We start from the raw sequence: 23,199 nt of genomic DNA on the forward strand, positions 1-23,199 counted from the left end.
CAAACTACCTAACATGCTGCATGTGTGCCCGTTTTGACAACACAGCAGTTCAATCCACTTGCAGTTCAAACCTTCACAGCAAATCCCGTCTGTACCAGAAGGAAACGGAACAAGTTATCTGCAGTGAAAAGGCCCCAATTTCTCTAGAAGTGTGCCACTTACAGCCCTAGGGCTTACAAAATGAAGTACGTGCCATCCTACATTCCTCTGAATGTCACAAACCCACTTCCACGAGGTGCCACCATAAACAGGAAGACACATAATAAAGCATTATCAACATGCCATTTTATTCCTCCTATCAGTTGTTCTCCAGACATTTATTCTGTTTTAAAATTTATTAATATAAACTCTTTTTTTCCTGTGCTTATTCCACGCACTATCTGCATGACTTACGTCCCTTTGTAGCCCTAACCAAACTTTACTTTTTCCCTTTTTAAACCCTTAAGTCCTTTGTCTTCTGTATATTCTCTATTGCATTTTTTAATTACTTAAAAATCTTGAACTTCTCCTTCAGAAGGATTAAATCAGTTTCCCATCAGTGTTCAAAAATTCAATTGCAATATGAGAGTTTTTCCCCACCTGTAAGAAACCCAAAGAAATAGGGACAAGGAAGAAAGATCAAACTGATGACAGAAGTGGAAAAAAAATTCCCCTTATAACAATCAACAGAACAGCAAAAAAAAAGTGAAAAAGTCACCCAGAATATATGACCATGTAAGCATGGGCACTCTTGCAGAAAACCTAGTCAGCAATCCAAAGCCATGGGAAATTTAAATTAGAGCTAAGGTCCACAATAGCAGAGAAATCTGTACAGATAAAAGGGCCTGCTCAGGTTGCAGGTATACTTAGTCTAGATCTCTTCAGATTTGCAAAGGAACTTTATTAGTTTTATTAATTTTTTTTTAAATAATCAAGAGATTCGAGTGTATCCACATTACACGGTAAAGAAGATTAAGTTTTTTTCTTTAATCAAAATATCCATATGCATGTGCTGGATCTTCCAAATGGTAGGTGGATTCCCACTGCTTATTACCGCCCCAGGGTGCATTCTGCTATAGTAACTCATGCACAAAACACTCCTACTACATTTAAGTAACGTTAAGGTTCTAGCAAACACAAGCAAGAAAAAAAAAAAAAAAACCAAATCACAGGAAAAGCCCGAGCGTTCAGCAGGGCGCAGTTCTGAAGAAAGCAGGCTGATAAAGGGTTTCAGCAACACATACGCAAACACACAAAAACCGAACCGGGTGACATCAACCTCCACTTCACAGGCAGCTGACGTGACCCGGCACCACTCCATCGGTTTGTCCTTCCGACGGGGACAAGCGCACAGCCCCCAGCCCCGTGTGCCTGGCTCTGCTCAGGAGGAGGGATGGGACCCGGAGCCACCGGCAGCGCTGCGGTGGGCTCTCGGCGAGCCCCAGCGTGGACACGGGCACAGCCCGGGCAGGAGGACCGAGGACCACGGGCTCCCACCCTCTTCTGGTGGAAGCCCCTCCATCCCCAGCTTCGCAGCGGGCGACGGGACAGCGCGGTCCCACGTGCGTGGCTTACCAGCCCACACGAACACGACTCCCGGTACAGGCTACTTCCAAACAAACGTTAATTTTACACCGAGACGTCTATCCTGCCTGCTTTTCCATCAGCCATCCCCTCCAGCCGCCCTGTGCCCAGTGCTCGACCTCCCCGGGGGGGGGGGACGCCGTGCTCCAGGTGGCACGACAGCTTCACCGGGGGCTGAAGCGACCCCTCGAAAGGGGACGTTGAGCCGTCGCCAACGTGACACGGCCACAGCCACCGACGTGCAGCGTCCCAGCAGCCTCCCCGGCCTCAAGAAGAGGCAGCAGCGAGCGGAGAAGCAGCGATCTGCACGCAGCAGCGTGCTGCGAGGCGCCATGCAGAACTGCCAAGAAATAAACCCTCGCTTTTGGGGGGCGGGTGGAGGGGGGAGTTGACACGTTGAAATTTGTACACAGACCACACTAGTAAGCCTTGCTGCTCTTAAGAAATGCAGCACACACCATTAGGCATTAATAATAAAAGTACTTTAATTGCTAAACTAATTTTCACCAATAAACCCTTTTTACTTTTGAAAGCAACCTTTGCTGAAATTGAACTCAGCAATTACACAACTTGGGCATCCAAAAAGTACAGGGAAGTATGGCTCTTCAAATAGTTTTTCTGCGGCCTAACAAAATGAAAAATTTCTCGTAGACATTTTCATGGAAAAAGTACGTTCGTGCTACAAATATCAAGACTCTAGAACACAAACATACTAGATCGTGCAAAGGTCGTGTTCAAAACTAGCTGTCAGGGGAAGGGGTAAATGAAAGAAGAAAAGCACAACCTACTGTACTTTTTTGTCATTTTAGAAATAAGCTTACACCTTTTCACCATTTAAAAATACACTGAAGCATTTGAATAACAGCACAGAGAGAAAAAAACATAGGTGAGGTCAGATTTTTGAATAGTTTCTGTAGTACCATGCAGAATTAAGAGAAAATTAAGTCATACATCTAGAAGAAGCCATTTAAAACACTGATAGTTAACAAAGGGTATTTCCTTTTTGAGCATGGCTGACAGAGATAAAACAATAAGCTAAATTTATCAGAGACTGCTATTTCCATTTTGACTCCATAAGCTGTAGTTACTGCTGCTGAATAGAAAACTCCTTCCTACATTTATTTTTTAGGGAAGAAGCAAAAATAAGATCCTTTCAAATTACTTTTTTTTTAATTTTAGGCCTTTTTTTTAATGGCTTCATTCACTAAATGTTCAAATCCTTTTCTTTTTTTCTTTTTCATTTTACAGATGTACTTTTGTTATGGTTTCTTTGACTGAACGAGAGACTTGATTACTCAGGCTAAAAATCAGTGCATAGAAAGACCTCTAAACGTGGAAAAAAAGGTGGCAATGGATGCCAAAATGGAAAGCTGAAAAAAACTGCTTTGGAAACACTAACGTGCACTTTATTTTATGTTCACTGTTTCTTTTCGTACAGGGCAGTTTTACAGGACAGTTAGAGCAAAAGTTGACACAAAATCCTGTGCCTCAAGTGAAATGATTTACCCCTTGAATGCTGGCTTCCTTTCATAACTAGTGTCAACAGAGACGATTAAAAATACTCGTATTTTACAAATGCCAGAAGTCAATCTGTTAGGAAACACAAAAATTACTTCGCCTATTCAAATAGCTAGAAGATCACATGACAAACAGATTTAAAAATATCTCACAACACCCCATAAGCCTCAGCTGAGTTTTGTGCTTTCTGCTCTGAGTCTTCTGCCCTTCGTTTGTCTGAGGTTACCACCAGAGCCAAAGCTACACCAAGTACAGCTTCTACGCCGTCGTGGAACAAAATGCTTAAATAAATCACAGTGTCATCCTTGGTACACAGCCTCTTCGTGACCCAGGGCTGGAGCAAGCTCCAGCTAAACAGGCACTGCACCCAAACAGAAGCTGAGTCGGTCCCTGGTCCAGGGGCTGCTGCTGCGGAGGGAAGGACCCCCCGGGACCCCTGAGCAGCAGCCGTGCCGAGCAGCACACATGGGAATCGCTCAGACTATCGCACGCCATGTCACTGTCTGCAAATGTCACGAAAACGCAGCCAGAGCTGCTAAGGAGGCTGCACCAGGGCTTCCGACGAGGCTTACAGGCTGCGGAGCAATGACCACGAAGGGCATTTGAATGAACGCTCTTTACTAGGGCAGACCGATATCCAGTGGCTGTTACTTTCAAGAGCAACTTCTTGTGCCAGAAGTAGCATCTCTAGTGATGCTCTTGTAAAAGCCTCGCTACTGTGTTAATAAGAAAAAAATCAAGAGCGGAGAAGAAAACAACCATTCCCCCTCTGGGAGCCCAGCAGAGTCCATATGTGCTCTTTTATAGAAACTTTGGATTCAAAACCAACCATATGCACTGCACTCCACAAATCTGCCAAGCCCAGAGTGCGATCACATTAGCCCGTTGTCTCCAAGGAAGGTACTGGGTGGGCATAGGATGAAACAGGGAGAAGATAAATTGTTTTTTGTACCCCTTAGTGGCCGGACATCAATGCTGCAGCTTTGAAAGCTGTCTTTCCAAAAGCCATGAGGAAAAGAAAAATGCAGAGATTAGGATTGCAGCTATGTGTGGGAGAGGAAATATGTTAAAAGGAAGCTTTTAATGAAGGAATGGATGAAAGACTTCCAACTACAGGAGATTAACATTCTTACCATATATACTCTTATTGCAAAGTGGAGGAAAGGGGTGGGAGGGGAGAACCCTCCTTCAAAGACCTGGAAACCCTCCAACACTAAAAATGAATTCACTGCATTTAGTACATAGTACAGTTTGTAATGATTCTCTTTGCACACTTTCTTCTGGACAATAAATGTTTAAAAAAATCAGGTAAATCATACGAAAGACCTAGATTTGCTGAACTACCTATTTTTTAAACACCACGTGAAGCAGGTAGGACCCTTTTTGCAAAGTATCGACCAGCAGCAGCGCACACTTTTCCAAACACCATGCAAGGAAACCCGCAGATGACCAGGTGGGGGCAAGTAACACATACAGGTATGTGGCCCCTGTCTTTCAGCTTGGCTGACCGTCTGTAATTCAAGTGCCTGCTTTGTTTCCAAGCCATGTGCAATCTCACCACAGAAAAACCAAGTCAGAGTAAGGAAGGACAGAGTCAGTACGGACACAGTAAGTGCTTTCCATGATATCCCTCTATGTGAAACAAGAAAGCCAGCACCAATCTTCATATCCCAATCAATTAAAGGTTGCCAATCAGCTCTATGTGCTGAGAAACCAGCAGACACATGACAAAAAGTTGTATTTTACAGAAATATGGGCACAAATGTGGTATTAGGCAAGCAAAAAGAAAAAGTGAAAGGCATCTAAAGCCATTTGGAAAGAGGGCACAAAAGGGAGGAAAACTTTTCAACTGTGTACTGAACAGCAGTGTTTGTGGACCAGCCATAACTTTCAAGATGTCAGCTGAAGACAGAAGGGTACAGGTGAATCTTGATTTACCATCACGAACCAGAGCTCATGTCCCAAGGCAAAGGGACGTCTGGACATGTCTTTTCTGTCACTGCAGACGGTGATGACTGAAGCTAGAAGGCTGTCTGGGGAGAAGACTCTGTGCATTGGAGGCATCAAGAAAGTGTTATTTGTTTATAGAGAATAATAAAAATAATAAGGTTGTTAGACAAGAGCAGGGCAGGCAAGTAAGATGTAGCGGAGTTAACAGCAAAAGGAGATAAGCCTAATTCCTTTCCTTGAGCTACTTCTGACTCCAGTGGAACTTCAGCATCTCTATTTCAGGGACTCAGACGTGAAAACAGACTCATCAAATGACCGACACAACCGGCTACTCTCATAGTTGGGAGAATTGTTCACGTTTTAGTTCCCCTTTTAATGTGAAGCAAACTGGACACTAACCACACCATGACACTGTCATGGTCTATCCCATTTACACAGTCACAGGCAGTTTCGGTGGAGAATGTGATAGGCAAGGCTTCACCAGTCACTACACTCCACATCCATCCTTACTGATACTGCAAGCCCTAAAATAGTAATTTACATACTATGCAGTCACCTAAATACTTGATCTCGTTCTTTAGAAACCTTGAAAACAGAACTGTGCATGTCTCAAAATAATTTAAATGAATTAGCAGAGAATATCTTTGAGAGGATAATTTGCCAACACACGTATTTTTTAAATGCATTTCTTCCCTCGGACTTAAAATTTTTATGTTTATGTTTCAGCAAAGGAGTCCTTTATAGTCTACAGAACTGGAGATACAATGCTGCATAAGCTCAATAAACAGTTATGGTTACTTTATAGTAGGAAGATTTATGGCTTTTGTTCCCTAAAACTATTTTGATGCTCTTTCGGCTTTTCATTACATACACACGTACATACAGCACCAATTTACTTTAAGGCTGTGTTTTTGCATCCCCATCACCAAACACATTAGAAACACAGCAGCTGAACCAAACTTTTTGCACGCCGGAGCTACCTGAATAACATTCGCTGGAATTTGGGACACGGTCGAGAACCAGGGGTTTGACTGGAGCCCGGCCCTGCGGTACCCTCTCCGCCTCAGGTGCGTGCCTGCATCGGGGCCAGCACCCGGGCATGGACCTCTGCTCTGCCCATTGCATACAGCAGAGTCAAACGGATCATCACTAACTTGATCGTGGTCAGAAGAAATGTGCAAAGGTTAAGGCTTTCTGGAAAGTCATACATACGTAGAAAGGCAACAGCTAAAACGAAGAGAGAGATGTGCGTGTACGAGTAGCACCTGCTCCCAAACAGCTGTGTGCGTCTGACGCGTGTTCCATACATCCCACATCTCCAGGCACGAGGCTGCTGTTGGCAAAACCACTACTGATGTGAGGCAAGTCGCAAAAGGGGGTTTTGAGGAGGTTCTGACCTAACTTTGAGAATAAACATCAGAGTAGGAGAAGAACAGTTATATTTATAAGCCTCTTGTGTGGCTGTCTGTGAGGTCCCATTTGAGCATCTCAAAAAATCTTTACATCACCTACATTAAATGAAACCATTTTAGTCCTGAACAGTACGACAAGTTTATACACCGCAGGAAAATTCTCCTCCCGTTACCTGCTTTGAATGTGGCTTGCTTATTGTCAACATCTATGAGTATATAAACAAATCAGAAACATTATTACATTCATTACAAAAACATACCATAAGTTAGCAAAACTGTCTCCTGATATTAACCTCCTGTACTGAATTTTAAAAGCCTCTCCTGGTTAGCACTGGCACACCTTCGCTATAACAGCACAAAGAATGAATTTTCATTTTCATGTTACACCTAGCAAGCGTAATCACTCCGATAAATTAGTTACAGAATGTTTCCCAAAATGTGTATAAGTAACTTTGAAACATGCTTAAAGTCTCAAGCACTATTTGAACATTTTTCTATCTTCTGTTTTTTGGGGTAATCTTTAGCGCTACTGTCAGCAATTTCGGTACCTAAATCCAAGGAGATACACAGAGTAAACGGAACAAAAGAAACCTAACTCCAGGTCATTTGCCTACCCAGCAGTTATGAGAAAAATAGACGCTACTCAGAAAATGTATTAACTGTGCTATGCACAAACTGCATTGCTGTTACAGCAGTCACCACACAGCACCAAACATTTGGTCCCCAAGAGGCAAGAGTAATTTAAGAAAAAGACAAGCCTATTAGCTCTAGTTTCAAAGAAAAGGACAGGATATGAAAATACAAAAAGAAAGATATTTAATGAAATTTAGCAATGTCAAGTTAAATCTTAGAAACTGCATTTTAAAACATTTACAGGGAGAAAAGAATTACATAAATTCCAAATATAATGTGGCTGTGTGGGACTCTGGCATAGCAACTGAATGCTCTGCCACTCTTCTGGCATTGCACTGGGAATAGGGAAAGCATTTCTTAAATCTCTGAGGCTTGGGCAAGCACACTGGAGTCTTTAATCAACCATCTGAGATCGAGTGCACACTATGGACTGTTTAGCAATGGACTATGGATAGCTATGCAAAAACATATACACAGGAACAACTCTAAGCAAAAAGTTAGTTATTGGACATTTATGGACAACATTTATGGGCAAGAAACAGGTGTTGGCAAAGACAATTTCTCAGCTTTCCCCTCTCAAACAGCTTAGGAGCAGCATGTGAACAGCAGCACTGTTTACACAGCCACCCTCAGGAAAAACTTTACTAGTGTCAGCCTGCAGGTCAGCGCTGCAGAACGTTTCATTTCCCTGCACCCAAAACCACCTCATTTACATGTGCACCAAGTAAAATTAGGGTATACTTTTTTGTTTTAAATTTAAAAAGTCTTGCAAAGGTGCCCAGTGCTGCAGCTGATCTGGCTAGCCCCGCCACTGAAGCAGCCTTTCTTCAGGTTCTGTTTTGTCTCAGACTGGCAGGGGACGCTGTTTCTGGAAATGATCTTTCTGCATCGGGAAACCGGTGGGCAAGAAAAAAGCATGGCTGATAGTCCAACACGGTTTTGGTTGCTGGTGACAAGGTATGCATTACATACCATGATTATTACAAACAGATATCCAAAATCTGTTGCGCTAACCATCGCATTTACTAACTTTCTGCACTGTAATGTGGAAGAGTATTTTGCAAAATACCAAAATGTTAAATTTTAGTCTTGGCAGTTGGGAATCTCTCTGAATTATTCAATACAGAATCCATACAAGAAGTTACAGTAAATTTTAGATCAACAGCCCAAACTGCCAGACTCCTGAAGGAGCGGTTACAGAATCTGTTTCAGGAAAGGGAACCAGCTCAGGTCTCCCCTCCCTTCCTTGCCCTCTCCTGTTACAGTTCATCCCTTTCCTGAGTTGTAACTTCGCTGGTCGACCATACAGCAAAGCTGTAACAAGCACTGGTCTCTGCACTGCTGAGGGGCAATGAGGCAAGGCAGACAGGGGCAGCGGGGCAGAAACCTCATCACATGAAAAGAGGAATGACACTGCTCCGTGGGTTCTGAGCACCGACTACTTTCCTACCCTGCAGCATTTTTCAGCAAACTTTTTACTGTTATGCAGTTCCTATGTCCGATTTTCTTTATGTCTCTAGTCCTCAAACTGTTTTTTTTTTTCTACTTACTTTGTTTACAACGAGAAACCGTTGTATTCCCTCTTTATTTCACCCCCCTTTCACCCTGCCCCGCCCCCCTCCCCCCCTGCTTCTTATATGCTTTTGGAAATACAAAATATACAGGAAAGTTGGAAAGTTCACAACATGAATCACTCTGATACTACTTCTAAATTTCTGCCAGCAAAAATACTGTCTTTCCATATATGACACTACTGAAATAATGGTATTGAAATGGTATAAATAAATGGTTAGCTATTTCCTTCATCATAGTTTTGCACCCATCATTATGCACTCCAATTTGCTTTCTATTTAACTTTTTTTTCAAACACTGACATCAGTATCTTTGCAGACAAATGCTCCCACATACAGAAGGATAAACAAGTGATTAAAAACAGTACTAACCTTCGCTGACCGGACTTGCACAGCCTTCAATGTTCAACATTATATCTTCATCTCTGTCATCTGCACCAGCTCCCAAAAGCATCCAACTCTCGACATTATCACTGTCAGATATCAAGCTCTCCTGCTCTGAGCTATCTATTACCAACACATCTTGGATGGCATGAGCTTCAGCAGAACTAACTGGGTTAAGCTTCCCACTAGCACTTTTCCTTTGCTTTGAAATGTCTGTGCCTGATCCAGCAGGATACAGGGTATTACGTGCAGCAGCTTCAGCATCATTTGGCGTGGAAGATCCTGGATGGATACATGTTTTACCTTGAGCTAAAGAGCCCGTTGACTTCTTTGCTTTGCTTTTGTAAACACTGTCTTCATCCGGTGTATCAGACAAGACGATGATCTCAGGGTCGTCTGAAAGCTGAGCACCACGATCAATGAACCCAGTGATCTTCTTGTCTTCACACCGTTTCTCAGGTAGAACTGAACTATGAGCCATGACTCCTGCAACATCAGCTTCTTCATCCATTTCCAGTGTGCTGATTTCTCCAAGATTTTGGGAATAGTGGATCTGGCTGTAGAGATGAAATTCCACCTCACTATCAACAGCCTCTTCACTGGATGTCTCCTCATGATAAAGTTCATCTTCATACACTTCAGAATCGTCAGCGTCTTCATATCCAGCAAACATTCTGGAAAGCGAATAGTCTGTATCTACAAAAAAAAAAAAGTTTATATCAGAATGGTCATGAATGTATGCTCAAAACCATCTTTCCAATGATACTTTTGGCCTTTCTGAAATTGCTAAGGTTAGTCATAGAGCTCTGTGTACAGAAGATAAAACCGAGCAGGCTTAACAGCTACAACAATCAAAGCTCAAATCTGTAATAGCAAAAGCTACTCAAGGGTGCATCTGCTTTAACCTTAACTACTACTTTAACCTCAACTACTTTGGCTTCTGAAAAGTTGCACTTAATGTGCTCTCAGCTTCCACAGCTCCTCTTCATCCTTGGTTCAAAGCCAGGGTACCTGCATGGATTGGGAACCAAATGAGTGTCTGAACACGAGTTTTGATTGTTCCACCAACTAGTATTAATTCTGGGTACTTTGCAACTTGTTTTACTAAGTAACATCTTACACACATACCTGAAAGAGCAGAGAAGGAACATTCAGCACTATTTGATAGAAGTTACTTGGAGCCTATCTACACCTGGGCTGCAGAGTCACCTGAACTGGCACTTCAGAATTAGAATCACAGAATGGTTTGGATTGGAAGGGACCTTAAAGATCACCTAGTTCCATCTCCCCTGCTGTGGAATTTAATCCTATGATGAGAAGCGCCAAAGCTATGATACAGAAGCACCCAGACATGCTCTCCACACACTCAGGTCTGAAGGCAGCATAAAAAAAAAGAATACTAAAGGTAGTATACAAATCTGCAGCCTTCATACAAACTAGCATGTCGCATTGTCCCATCAGGACTTACGAACTGAGTTAGAATGCCATGAAAATGCAACTACAATGCTCTTGCACCTGAGGAAGACATACCTGCGAAGAGCGTCTGCCCAGCTCAACATTAGCTATGACATCTCTGTGCTGCTACCAGTTTAGCAGTAATTACCTACAACCTTTAACAGCCATTTTGGTGGTTCTGGGACTAAAGCCCCAATTTCCCTTCTCATGTACTCAGCAATACTGCTTTTTAAACAAATAGGCTATAAAAGCTGGCTGATGGGACAAAGTGCACCCTCAGCAAGTTTGCAGATGATGCAAAATTGGGAGGAGTGGCTGATACACAGATGGTTGTGCTGCCATTTGGAGGTACCTCAGTGGGCTGGAGAAGTGGGCAGAGAGGATCCTCACGAAGGTCAGCAAAGGTAAATGCCAAGTCCTGCACCTGCAAAGGAGATGGGCTGGGGGCCCACTGCCTGGAAAGCAGGTGTGCAAAAAAGGACCCGGGGATGCGACGAGTTGACCATAAGCCAATACACTTCTGGCACAAAAATCATCCTGGGCTCCTGAAAAACACCGCCAGCAGGGTGAGGGAGGTTATCCTTCTGCTCCGGTCAGCACTCATGTGGAGCGCTGTGTACAGCTCTGGGTTCTCCAGTACTAGATAAGATGGACATACTGGAGCGAGTGCGGTGAAGGGCCACTAAAACGATTAAGGGATTGGGGCATCTGTCATATGAGGCCAGGCTGAGACAGGTGGGACTGTTCATCCTCAAGAAAAGGAGGCTCGGGGATCTTATCAAAGTACATAAATACATGATGGGGGGGGCAGTAAATAAGACAGATCCAGGCTCTTCCAAGTAGTGTCCAGAAACATGACGAGGGGCAATGGACGCAAAAGATAAAATACAGGAAATTCCACTTAAACATAAGAAAAAACCCTTTTTTACTCTGTTGCCCAGAAAGGCTGCGGAGCTTCCATCCTTGAAGACATTCAAAACCCAGCTGGACATGGCCTTGAGCAAACTGCTCTAAGTCACCCTGCTTTGAGTCAAGGGGTTAGACGAGACAATTGGCAGAGATTCCTTCCAACCTCAGCTATTTTGTGATCCCAACACAATGGCAAGCGTCGCTAGAGTTCACTACCAACTCCCTAGCGGGACAGGAAATCCAGAGACATTCTAAAGTTACTTTGCCTAATTCACAGGGTACCTTATTTTGTTTACGTGACCCTATCATGCATGGAGGAGAGGAAAGGGAATACTTTCTCTGAAAGGTCTATCTTTATTTCGGTGTTACAGTTACTCCTAGGGAAGCCAACAAGCTTTTTTAGACATGAGAACTGTCAGATGGAGTTCAGTTTTTTAGTTGTGGAAGGAAGTTGCATGGTATTGTTTAAATACACATACTGATACACAAGTACAAAAAATTAGATTCATGAACTTTGTACATAAGTAATTTGTGCGGTGATGGTATTTAAAGAGCCCAAAGGCTCTTACTATGACAACTTTCTGTGTACACCCTGCAAGAGTCCTTCCCTGATCACGACAGATTTGACCTCATTTGTATTCCTGTTATACCAAAGTCAAACTAAAGAGGAAGACACTCTTCCCACAAAAATAAACAAAGCAAAACCACATAAAACATGAGCGCACCAGCAGGAAAATACAATGCTTACTGACAATCCATACGCTGTACTCTTTTCTGTTTAGTCTTCTAGTAGATCAGCATACATCATTCAATCTCACCTGCACAGCCGAAGAAGTCACTTTGGTCGTCACCAGATGAGATCACATCCAAAGACCATCAGAACTCTACTCATCCACGCACGTGCTCAGCTATCTCCTAATACACTCAAGTTGGTTTCTAACCTACAAATACAGTCCTAAAATTTAACAACTGGAGGTTATAGAATCTGTTTTAAAAGCTGTCCTATCCGCACAGCGACTGTAAGCTCCTGGAAACTTTTACACCTGCCAACACAGAACTCTGCTTAGCAGCACAACGTATGCAGCAATAATGTGAGGATAATGTGGATATATCTGTACCTGCTAGACTCTGCCTCTCTCATGCGGGTTCTTAGGTAAATATAATATCTATTATGCCAAATAAAAATATCAAAGAATGAGGTCAGAACTTGGTGGTAATAGAGACAATAAACTTATTTTATACCAGTATGTAGGTCTGGATGCCGTAGACAGGAGGAATAACTAAAACGCTGGCCATCTGAACGGTTGTAGGTAGTAAAGAAGTAAGACAGAAAAGGACCTGACAGACCAAATGAAGCCCCCATACTTAAACATTTCTCTCAACTATACATGGGGTCACCCTTTCAAACAGGTCTTAGCCTGTTCCCATCCACAGGGTGAAAATAAAAGCAGAGCTGGCTCCAGTCAAGCACATTTACAATATTAATCTGTGGTTACGGGATGTCAGAAAAGAGACCTTCAGTGATAGAGGAAATGAAAGAATCCCCCCGAAGCATGCCGCAATTTTAGTGATACTTGAAAAGCCAACTTAATTCAAGCACTCTTTCCTTCCCATTCTGTCACCCACTGGATGAACTCACACAAAGTTAAGTACATGACCATTGCTGAAAACATGCAGCTAAACAAGACTGCTGGATCACGAGTGTCAAAGAGCGCCCAAGAAGCTGACTCACGGATGCTTCGTAACAAAGACAAAAGTAAGAAGAGACAGCACGACACTACACCTACTTTGATCTATCCTCCCCAGAAGCTCAGGTCAAACAATGGCTCCTCCTCCCAGGTCCACGCCAATGACTGGAATGATGACGAAGGGCTCCTCCTCTTGCTCAGCATGCACGGCAGGCCACTGGGTAACAAGAAACATCAAACATCAGCATCACAACACAGTCTGAAGATATCTAGTTCCACTGTTCACCATCCTCAAACTTGGGCAATAGCTATGCCCCACCTCTTCATCACAGAGTGGGAAACACCCGTTTCAGGTGTTTGGCACCAAAGCAGACAAAACACCTGCCTCTAGGAAAGGGAAGAGGAGCCTGACAGACAAAGTTTTGGTATTTTTCAGATTGTCAAAGTGAAGCAGTCTCTTACTGTATTCATACTGATGCTCAAAACAGAGAAAGACGTATCTGACTGCCAGTGTCCAGGAATTTAGATTTTCTTTCACCATTGAAAGGTTTAGACAATGGGCAATCGTCCTTTTTGCTACCAGCTATACAATTACAAAGACAGCCCTCATGTCTGAGTGTGAAAACCACATGAAAAATAACAGTCCTGCATAGACTAACTGATTTGGTAGGTAATACAGGCTGCAGAGAGCGTAACACACTGACGTGTCATACTTTGGAACTGGCCTGCCTTATTTTTAAAGAAACCCCAAAACTTCAAACCCTAGGCCATGGCAGAACCCTGTCCCTTCATCAAGAGGAACCCCATTCCTACCTGAACCCAGAGCACAACTTTCCTCAAAAGTACCTGACTGCCCCTCTGGTAAGCCTTAAGTACTAACAGTTCAGGTAAAGGGCTACTGATGTTAAAACAAATTAAAAATCACACCTATCTGAATCTCTTTTAACCATTTCCAAACAAAACTCTAGATGGCTATTGTTAGAAATGGCAGGAGATCATTTTCCCAGATCATTTACAAAGACTGCTTGCCAACACTTTTCAGCTAGTCCATTAAAAAACCCAACATCCCCCACTAGATAAAGCAACAAAAGTTTGCAGCAGCACAGCGCAGTCAGGAGGGAGGTGCTGGCAATGACTTTCAGGCAGGGGAAAAGAGCACTAACAAGTTAATCAGAACACCCACAGCAATTTTCAAGTTGTGTGCAGGCAGCTAATTCCTCGGCCAAAATTTCAAAGCAGTTTGGGGCACTCAGGTGTAAGATAAGTGCAGAAGGGGCTTTGCATAAGAGCCAGTAACATGCCCAGGCCAGTCCTTCCCATGCCATTCCTGCTTCACATGGCCTTGTTTCTCCCTACCAACTCCTCTCTTCCTCTGCTTAACTTCATTACTTCTGCCGCTGTTACTTTTTCACCTCCTACAATCTTTCCGAGCTCACACAGTAACTTCTTCATCTCTTCCTCTTGCCATTTGAAATACGCATTGTGCTTAACTTCAAATACTGAGATTTCTTAAAAGAAAAAAATCTCAAACAAAACTCAAAAAAAAAAGCAAAAAAAAACCAAAAAATGAATTGGAAAAAAGATTACTTTTCCATCCTTTGCAAATATGAGTTTTCAGACAAGTCTACTATTCCCACCACAAATCATCAGTGAATTTCAAATATTTCCTTATTTTTCTTGCTCTCTGCTTGATCTTTGCAGTAATGTCAAATCTAACACTTTATGACAAAGGCCGCGTTGAAAATACAGCAACAAACGTATTCTTCACTGTCTTAGGAGGTAAAGACAAGACATAACCCTATCATCAGATTCTCTGTTACAGATAGGAACAACAATAAAATGGAAAAGAAAGGTCTTTCAAGGAAATTACCAAAAACTTCCTAAAACCACAAGTATCTATCAGAACAGAGGTTCAGAGATCAGAATGGTAGGAGACATCAACAGACTTTATAGTTGTGTGCAGAGTAGACCCTCTCTCAGTTTTCTATTTACTCACATTTGTGATACCTAAACTGCCTAGTTCTTTACACTGTTAAGATACTGCATGGGTACAACCAACAGGAAGTTGATAAAGAACTTAAATGTTCAAATGCACTTAAATGAAATCTTTCATTTCAGCTGCTGTAACTGCTTTTGTACCCTTCATAAGTCGCATACCTCTATTTCATGAGAGATAAGCAATCAAAATTATTGTTACGAAGTGCAGCACCAGAATGAAAATCACATACTTGTTCTTCTTGATACCCTACAAAGGTATGCAGATATCAAATCTGAACATTTTGGTTTTGGTTTTTTTTCAAAAAAAAGCCAACAACATGTGTTTATTATCAGAGGTGAATATCAGGAGACTGTTTTTTCCTTCACCTGTATTGTGTTTCTGTACCAAACATAAGACAGATCTTATTTTGCCTTATGGGGATAACCAAGCTGCACTCAACACACATGAGAAAGAAACAATTTTCATTTGCCATGCAAGGTGAGACACGCAGCTGTTAGACACCTGGAGTTGCTCCCCGCACCGACATACTCAATCTAGAGCAGAAATGCCCTCACAGTGAACCATTTAAAAATGTTGTGAAGTAGATTCCAGGGCAACCACCCACCCCTTGGTTTTCAAGAAGCAAACCCTGAGAAGTACGTATGGTAACTATCGTCTCAGTTTCAGGTAGTGAAGAAAAAGGTAGACAGCACCATAAAGCTGCTCTAATGGTGACATTTGCTATTAGTTATTTTTGGCTAAACTTTGTCACTTGGTTCTCCGAGGATAACTTGTGTTGCTCAATGCGGACATGTAAAACTCGTTCTTATGCTGATCTGCTGTGTGCTTGAGAAAACGTTTCTTTTTCTGTACTTTCTTTAAATACAGTGCAAGTAGAGTGTAAAGGAGAGAAGAAGAGCTTTGGAGAAGAGGTAAATGTTTTTCTAGTGACAAGCTATACCTTCAGGAGATCACAGGAATCTATCTTCCACACCCAAACCCTGGAAAATAACAAAACATTCGAAGTTTACTTCAAGCCTTCTGGAAGATTTTTTTTTTTTTTTCCCCTTTAGCAATTTTCAGAGCTGCCTTTAGCAGTAACTGCGCAAACACCCTCAAATTAACAGATTTGCCTTTTTTTTTTTTTTTTTTCCACTTAAGATCACGACCGAATCCGGCCCGGTGAAAACAAGGAACACAAAAGGGGGAGTTAGCAGACGGGAGAGGACACGGACTCGGTTCATGGCCACACACCACCGACGGTCTCGCCATGCGGGGCACCGTTCCGCTCCGCACCACGCCTGGAGGAGACCCCGGGGCTCCGAAGCGACTCCCCCCCCCCCCGCTCCGCCCAAAAAAAGGGCAGCCGTCCCTCCGGTGTCCCCGCACGGCACCGCCGCTCCCGACGGGAGGCGCGGTCGCTCCGGGCTTCGTTCGAGAGACCGGGAGACGCTGGCAACCGGAGATAAAGACGGACGCCGATGCAGTGACTCGTACATCTGTTTAATGGCAAACCGGGGGGGGGGGGGGGGGGTGTCCCGGACGGAGGGGCGCTTGGCACCCTCAGCGCCCGCGGGGCAGAGCCCGGCCACCTCCACAGGCCGTGGGGCAGGCGGATAGGCACGGACCGGTTTCCCCCGGTCCCGAGAGGGAAGGGCTGAAGCAGCGGAGGCCGGACGGGGCAGGCCGCACCGGGCCGGGCACTCGGGTAGGGATTACCGCGGGTACGGCTGTAAGAGGGGAAGGAGGGAGGGAGGGAGGGGGGGGGGCTCGGCGGGCGCCAGACGGAGCGCAGGCCCTCGGGCAGCAAGCGTGCCCGGGCCGCCCCGCGGTGGAAGGGCCGGGCCGTCAGGGAGAGGCGCCCGCCGGGGCGAGGAGCCGGCAGGCGACCCTGCCGGTGGGGGAGCAACGGACCGGACCGGGAGGGGAAGGGGACAGCGCCCGGGGAGGAGGGGAGGGGGGGGGGGGGGCTGCCGAGGCGCCGCGGGACCGGGGTCGGTCGGTCGGCACCGGCGCCGCTCGCGTACTCACTGCCGGCCGCACCGGGACACGCCGAGCAGGAAGTGGCGGCGCCCGCGCCCCGCCCCGCCGGCCGCGTGCTTCCGGCCCCGCCTCCCTCCCCGCCAGCGCCGCCGCCGCGGGCCACGCCCCCCAGGCAGGGGGCGGGGCGGGGCGGGGCGGGGCTGCCGGGAACCCCGCGCTCGGCCGTCGGGGGGGGGCGTGGCTTAGCCCGAGGCGGCGGCCGGGCCCGGTGCGGGCGGGGGGGGGGGGGTGGAGCGGGGCGGCCGTCCCGGTACCGCGGCCGCGGAGCTCCCCGCCGCCCCCCCCCCCCCCCCCCCCCCCATCCCGGGCTGGGTTGCGGTCTCGGGGCTCGGTGACCCGGGTCTGCCCGCTGCCCGGTGCGCTCCGCCCCAGGATCCTGGCGGCCTGTCCGCGGCGGGGGGGGGGTCCCGACCCCTCCTGGGGTCCTGCAGGCACACCGCGGGGATGGAGCGACAACCGGGGGAACGCCGGCCCCGGGTCTGCTGGGGAACGCCGGTGCGGATCGCAGCCTCGGGCCGGGCACGGGGAAAGGGGAAGGGGAAGGGGAAAGGGAAAGGGAAAGGGAAAGGGAAAGGGAAAGGGAAAGGGAAAGGGAAAGGGAAAGGGAAGGGGGGGGGGGCTCCGGTGCCGGCTGACGGTGTCACTGAGGGGAAATTACCGTGAGTTGAGTGCATCACTCTACCCAAGGCGTTCGGAGGGATTCCTGCCGCGTCCCTTCTGTCTGAGTTTCGGTCTCTCTCTTCCAGGCCTGCAGGAAGCCCCAGCGATGGACAAAAAAAAAAACAACCCAAAAACCAAGGATGAGGGAGGGATACCACGGGTGAGAAAAAAAGCAACGCAGCACGCCTCGCTTCTTGCAGCGTCCCGCTAGGAAACAAACCCCCGGTCAAACCGTCTTCCCCACGACCACGCTGGTGCCGGAGTCGTCTGCTTTTGCCACCTTCATTCCCGCTCCCTGAACGGGAGCGCGTGGACCGCGGCTCCGTGACGAGCGGGAACGAAGCCCTCGCACACCTTGGTGTGCCTGCGCCGTGCCAGGTGCACCAGGATGAGTTGACGAAGAAGACGTCGTATTTTTGGTGATGTGGTAACTTTGCAGACCAGCCGAGGAAAGGGATTGCTCTCGGGCAGGGCTGCCCGGGGGAAAGCAGAGAGCTGGCTGAGGAAGAAGGAGTGGTCACTTGGGTGCAAAGAACCTGAGCAACTCCGAGGCCGATTGCCCTCAGAGGGGGTCGGGGTGGACTTGGACATAACTGCGAACTGTCAACCTGCTGAGGACAGGACTGAGACTGGGAGCGACCAAGTTGTGGGGTTTGATGGACGCCCTGGAAAATTTGAGCCTCCTGTCCGACGTACCTGCCAAATTTAAACAGTTTAACCAGATCTTTCAGTCTCAAGCAGTGGCTGCTTTGGAGAAGGCGGAGGATTTGGCATGTCGTGTTTCAAGGGCAGCTCAGAGGAGAAGGGATGCTCTGGGTCAGCAATGAATTCGGCAGAGCTGCTCGATCCCAGCGGCCGTTAACCCGAGCTGGCCTGCGCCGTGCCGTGCTGCCGGGTCCTCCGGCTGCGCGGTGCTGGGCACGTCCCTTGGCTGCTGACGGCAGCGGAGGAGCCTGCAGGCAGCTCCTATGTGGTCCTGGCAATTACACCACCTGCCTGGCCTTGCTTTTACCCAAGAGTGCAGCAAGGAGTTCTCGTGCGAAACTCCTTTCTGTCTGATAGTACAAGTGATGAACAGGGCTGTTTTCTTCTAAGAAAATCCCGTAACAGCTCAAACGACCAAAGTGGGGTGCCCCTTTCACGGACGGGACCTGCCAGGTGTGCTGCACTGCGTGCTGGTTGGAAGCCTGTTCGGTGCTGCACAGCTTGCGGGTCCCAGCATCTAAAGGGACCCAAGACTATCTATGTTATCCTCTCTTTATGATGTTAGCTCTAATAATTGGCATTTTCGGTGATACTTCACGAAGTCTCAATGCGTTCCTTATTGGTATTGTAATGAACCAGCACCTCCCGGTGCAAAACAGCTGCCTCTTCCCTGACTTGCTAATACAGGAGTTTTCCTCATTACTCTGAGCTGGCAAGGAGGCAAGTGGTCATGTTCCTTTGTTTTGCTGTCTTTGAATTTTAGAATGAACTTCTTCCACCCTGGAGGTACGCAACAAGCATTGCAGATTTTCAAGAATATGCAATTGTATGAGGATGTACCTGACATGGGAATGTTCAGTTAAACCCCACTTCCTATTTTTCATCTATAAATGGTTTTGGGTATCATAGTTTCATAAAAATAAACATTCTGTAAGCTGAACTGCTGCAGTGGCCTGCTTTACCTGCTGCTCTGATGGCGGCAGTTGAAAGATTTTCCTATGCAGCTTACTAAAGATGAATAAAAATGGATGCAAATAGAAGCTTTTAAAGGAGCTGAGTCAACATCTGAGGTAAAAGTTCCCTCTGTGTAAAAGCATGTTTCAGAAACAAAATCCAAAGGATTGATAGAAATTCTCAGTGACGCCCTGGTACTCAGCTGGAGTGTGCTGGAAAGCTTAACATGCTTTCTTTGTATTGTGTTTTGATTTCTTGCTCAAATACTCACAATGGATAGGAAGAGCAAGCAGTTTTCACTTAGACAACAGCTAATTCTTTAACGCACTGTGGACTTTAAAATAACTATCTTTTTCTCTGGAAAGCAAACCTCTGTAGAAAAGTGCAAATTTAGTTTTCAGATATTCTGTCATGATGATGAGTAATTCTCTGCTTACAGCTTTTGGTTAAATTACTTCCATGGAAATCTCAGTGGTTTTAGCAAGAACTGCTCTTCTTCACTTGATGCGATGCGGGAGGGGATTGGTTTTTGCTCACTGGCCCTGGCCCGGCTCACACAGTCAGACCGTGCTGCGTGGAGCAGAGCTTCCTAGCAGGCGTCTCTTCTGTGATTAGGAATGTGATGACAGCAAACGCCTTTGAAGATACAGGCACAGTTTGGAAGCGGAGACCCCGGAGACCAGCAAGGATAACTCACCAGTGGGCAGTTACCAGTCATTGGAAAAGCACAACCTCGAGAGCTGGGAAAAGCCTGCTCTGGCTTTAGGGAAGAGGCAACAGCCAAGCAGGGCAAGAAACAGGTCAAGCAGCTGCATGGCGCTGTGGAAGCAGCCCCTCTGCCTTGCCAGCACCCTGCAGCACCCACCGTCCACAGTCTGTGCACGGACACGGTCCCGCGCTGCTGGGAGGGGGAAGATGCCCAGCTTGGCTCCCAGCTTGGCTCCCAGCTTGGCTCCCAGCTCGGCTCCCAGCTCGCCACTGGGAAGAGCCTGCTCACTTCTCTCTCTGCGAGCGCCAACTGCCAGCACCAGCCCCGCTGCCTCCTCCTGCGCTCGTGGCATACGTGGGACGAGACTGTGGAAGACCGCCTCGAATATGTAGTAGTTCAGCGCAAGCTGCAGGCACGAAGGGTGGTGTTAACGAGTGTGTGCTCCTAAGGACCGTCAGTCTCGTTTTGAAGCTCAAACTGGCCTGATTTATCGTTCTTCCGAACGCCCTCATCATCGCAGCGATCTCCCAGTTCCCTCGTGCGCATACCCGTACGTGCGTTCAGCGGCAGCACTGCTCCTCTTGCTTGTGCGAAGGCCGTCCGACTGCACAGCACCAGGTGGCTGTTGCCCCGGGGGGATGCTCCTTCCCGACCCTCTCCCGCGCCAGGGATTCCTCCGTGCTGGGGACTGCCGAATCCAGCAGCCCAGCAGAGGAGAGGCTGCTGCTGCGCTGTGACCCCAGGACCAGCCAGGAGCGGGGCTGAGCGCTTTTTCCAGCGGGCACACGAGGAAACGCAAGCACACACAGCACGTAGACATAGATGTGTGCACGCAGCCGGCGCCGCAGATCAACCAGGGAGAGGAACCGTAGCACTCACGCAGACGCAAGCAGCACCAGTGGCCTCGTCTGGTTCCCCTCTCTGGCTGCTCAAGAGGCAGGTCCGTTGGTGGAAAACATGCACGTATGCATATGTGCATGTGTGTGTGTGTGCAGGTACATATATGTATATATGGTTGTATATCTATGGTTGGGCTCGATGATCTTGAAGGTCTTTTCCAACCTAAATGATTCTATGATTCTATATACGTAGCCCATGCAGGTCCCACCAGTAGCTGGCCTTAGCCAGCCTGCCCGCTGCGGCTGCCCCGGTGTCCCCAGCTGCCGTGCACAGACACGTGTGCACCCAGCAGGTCCAGCCTTGCTGTCTCTCATTCGTGAGCTCTTAGAAGGTCCGATCTCTCCAGATTCCGCCTCTCCGACACCGGGCTCCCAAGCCTCCTGTCCTACTTGCTGGCCGGCGCAGCTTCACGTTTGGCAGCGATTGCCCTCCCCGGCGCACGCCCGCGTAGCGGGGACGCGCCGCGTGTCTCCAGGTGCTGGCCGCCGCACGTGGGTCCGGCTCCTCTGGCCACCTCTAAGACATCCATACAAAGATGTACACGCAGCGTAGAGAGCCCCCCCCCATCCGGGAAAACAGTTGGATGTCCCGTTTAATATTGCCAAACAAGCTCATACTGGAGTCTGCAGAGCGTACGTCTGCTTTCATGAGCGTGACGGGCCTGATGAGCTACAGCGGGTAGCAGCGGGGGAGTCGTGCAGGGCGTCCGAGAAGCGGGAGAGGTGAGCAGGAACGAGCGAGCGGATGCGGGGAGCTGTGGGAGACCTTCAGCTGGATCTGCTGCTGCGGGAACGGCCGTGTGGCCGGTCACCCTGGAGCCATGGAGCGGTTCCTCCATCCTGCCCCGGGACGGGCACCTGCACAGCTCCCTTGGGGCCGGCAGCGCTGCTGACCCCGCAGGGCGGCTCGCCTGTGCAGGCAGACACGTGCGCGCTGGTGCGTCCGCTGAGCCCAGAGCTTTCATTTTTCATTTCATTTTTTGCAGGCCTTTCAGACTTCAGGGGTTTCCTTAATGCACTGCTAGTACTCTATTTGCAACATTACTGGCATGTAATTACAACCTGCATTTTGCCTCTGGGAACGTTAGCACAGGCATGTACGTGTTGGCTGCAAAAGTGCCTCTTGAAGGGCAAAATGATCTGATTCTCTGATCCTCTAGGCTTTGGGTCAAGAAAGAAGCGAACAAAAACCGACCCACAAGTATGAAGGTTTTACACTCTAGCAGAAAGCAAGCAGAGCCTGGCAAGAGTCAGGAACACAGCCGTGACACCTGATGCTTGCAACAGGTACTTTTCTCTGATCTAATCATGATACATTTCAAAACAAACGTTTTTACTGCCTCCGGATATTACAAAACCTTCTCAAAGGTATCAGATAATTAGTTGTTGTAAAACATATGCTGCTAATATGATTAAAGGATGAGCTGAAATTGCAAAATGTTATACAACTGTCAGGGCCCTGCGGACACCGATGGGCTGTATTGACCCAGGCCTGTGTCTGGCTCCAGTTCTCCTCACCAGGCCTGATCCTGACCCCTACCTGCAGGCTGGCGTCCCAGCCCAGCCTTGGCCTGTCCCTGTCCCCATGGAGGTGACCGATGCCCGGGGCTGGGGCTGCGCCGGTGCCCCCCCCCTTGGCTGCCAAGCTCCTGGCTGGGGTGGTGGGGTGGGCACTGGCCACCGGGTCCTGCTACTGAAATGGTGTAAAGACATATTTGGAGAAAGACCTCAGGTCAGGTACCTTTTCCTCAGAGCACTTCCAGGAAACAAAATTCCGTATTTCTAGAATAAGCAGCAGAAAGATTAGAGGATTTGGGTTTAGCACTGACTACAGGGGTATTCTACGCTTGCAAGAACTCATTCTTGCCAAATCTGACCTTGAAAGGAAGTTTCTTTTTGGTGGCGTCATTGCGGAAAGTCAGCAACCACCCCTGATGCATCCTGCGCACGGTCACCCGTCCCCACGGACTCGTGCTCTCCCGCAGCACCCTGGGGCAATACGCTGCTCTGGGGACCCGGGGAGCTGACGGCAGCCTCTTCAGCCTGCCGGTGACCAGTTTTACTCCACGCTGTCAGTTCACGAGCCCAGTCTGGGCCATATGTATATATATAGGACTACCTCGTGATGGACACTTGAAGGTAGGTCTTAATACGGTTTGTATTGCTCT

At 47.4% G+C, this 23,199-nt stretch overlaps 1 protein-coding gene and 1 long non-coding RNA gene across 3 annotated transcripts in view; one reads left to right on the forward strand and one right to left on the reverse strand.

The window, feature by feature from the left end:
• The window catches only part of ZCCHC7 (zinc finger CCHC-type containing 7), a 123,099-nt gene extending 105,951 nt beyond the window's left edge, over nt 1–17,148 (reverse strand). Inside the window, exons 1-4 of one of the 2 annotated variants that reach the window (XM_030005088.1) lie at nt 17,089–17,148; nt 16,023–16,062; nt 13,183–13,300; nt 9,020–9,727 (exon numbers count right to left, since the gene is read on the reverse strand). In XM_030005088.1, the coding sequence (XP_029860948.1) occupies nt 9,020–9,704 (685 nt within the window). In that variant the 5' untranslated portion in view covers nt 9,705–9,727; nt 13,183–13,300; nt 16,023–16,062; nt 17,089–17,148. The remainder of the gene's footprint in view (nt 1–9,019; nt 9,728–13,182; nt 13,301–16,022; nt 16,063–17,088) is intronic. The other variant, XM_030005087.1, reaches the window with a different exon arrangement.
• A 202-nt stretch (nt 17,149–17,350) lies between these two features.
• LOC115337437 lies at nt 17,351–22,461 on the forward strand. Its single transcript, XR_003922148.1, has 2 exons — nt 17,351–17,599; nt 17,851–22,461. It is a non-coding gene; the product is annotated as an uncharacterized LOC115337437 (long non-coding RNA).
• The last annotated feature ends 738 nt before the right edge of the window (nt 22,462–23,199 follow it).

Source organism: Aquila chrysaetos, chromosome Z (assembly GCF_900496995.4).
Source record: "Aquila chrysaetos chrysaetos chromosome Z, bAquChr1.4, whole genome shotgun sequence".
NCBI lineage: Eukaryota > Metazoa > Chordata > Aves > Accipitriformes > Accipitridae > Aquila > Aquila chrysaetos.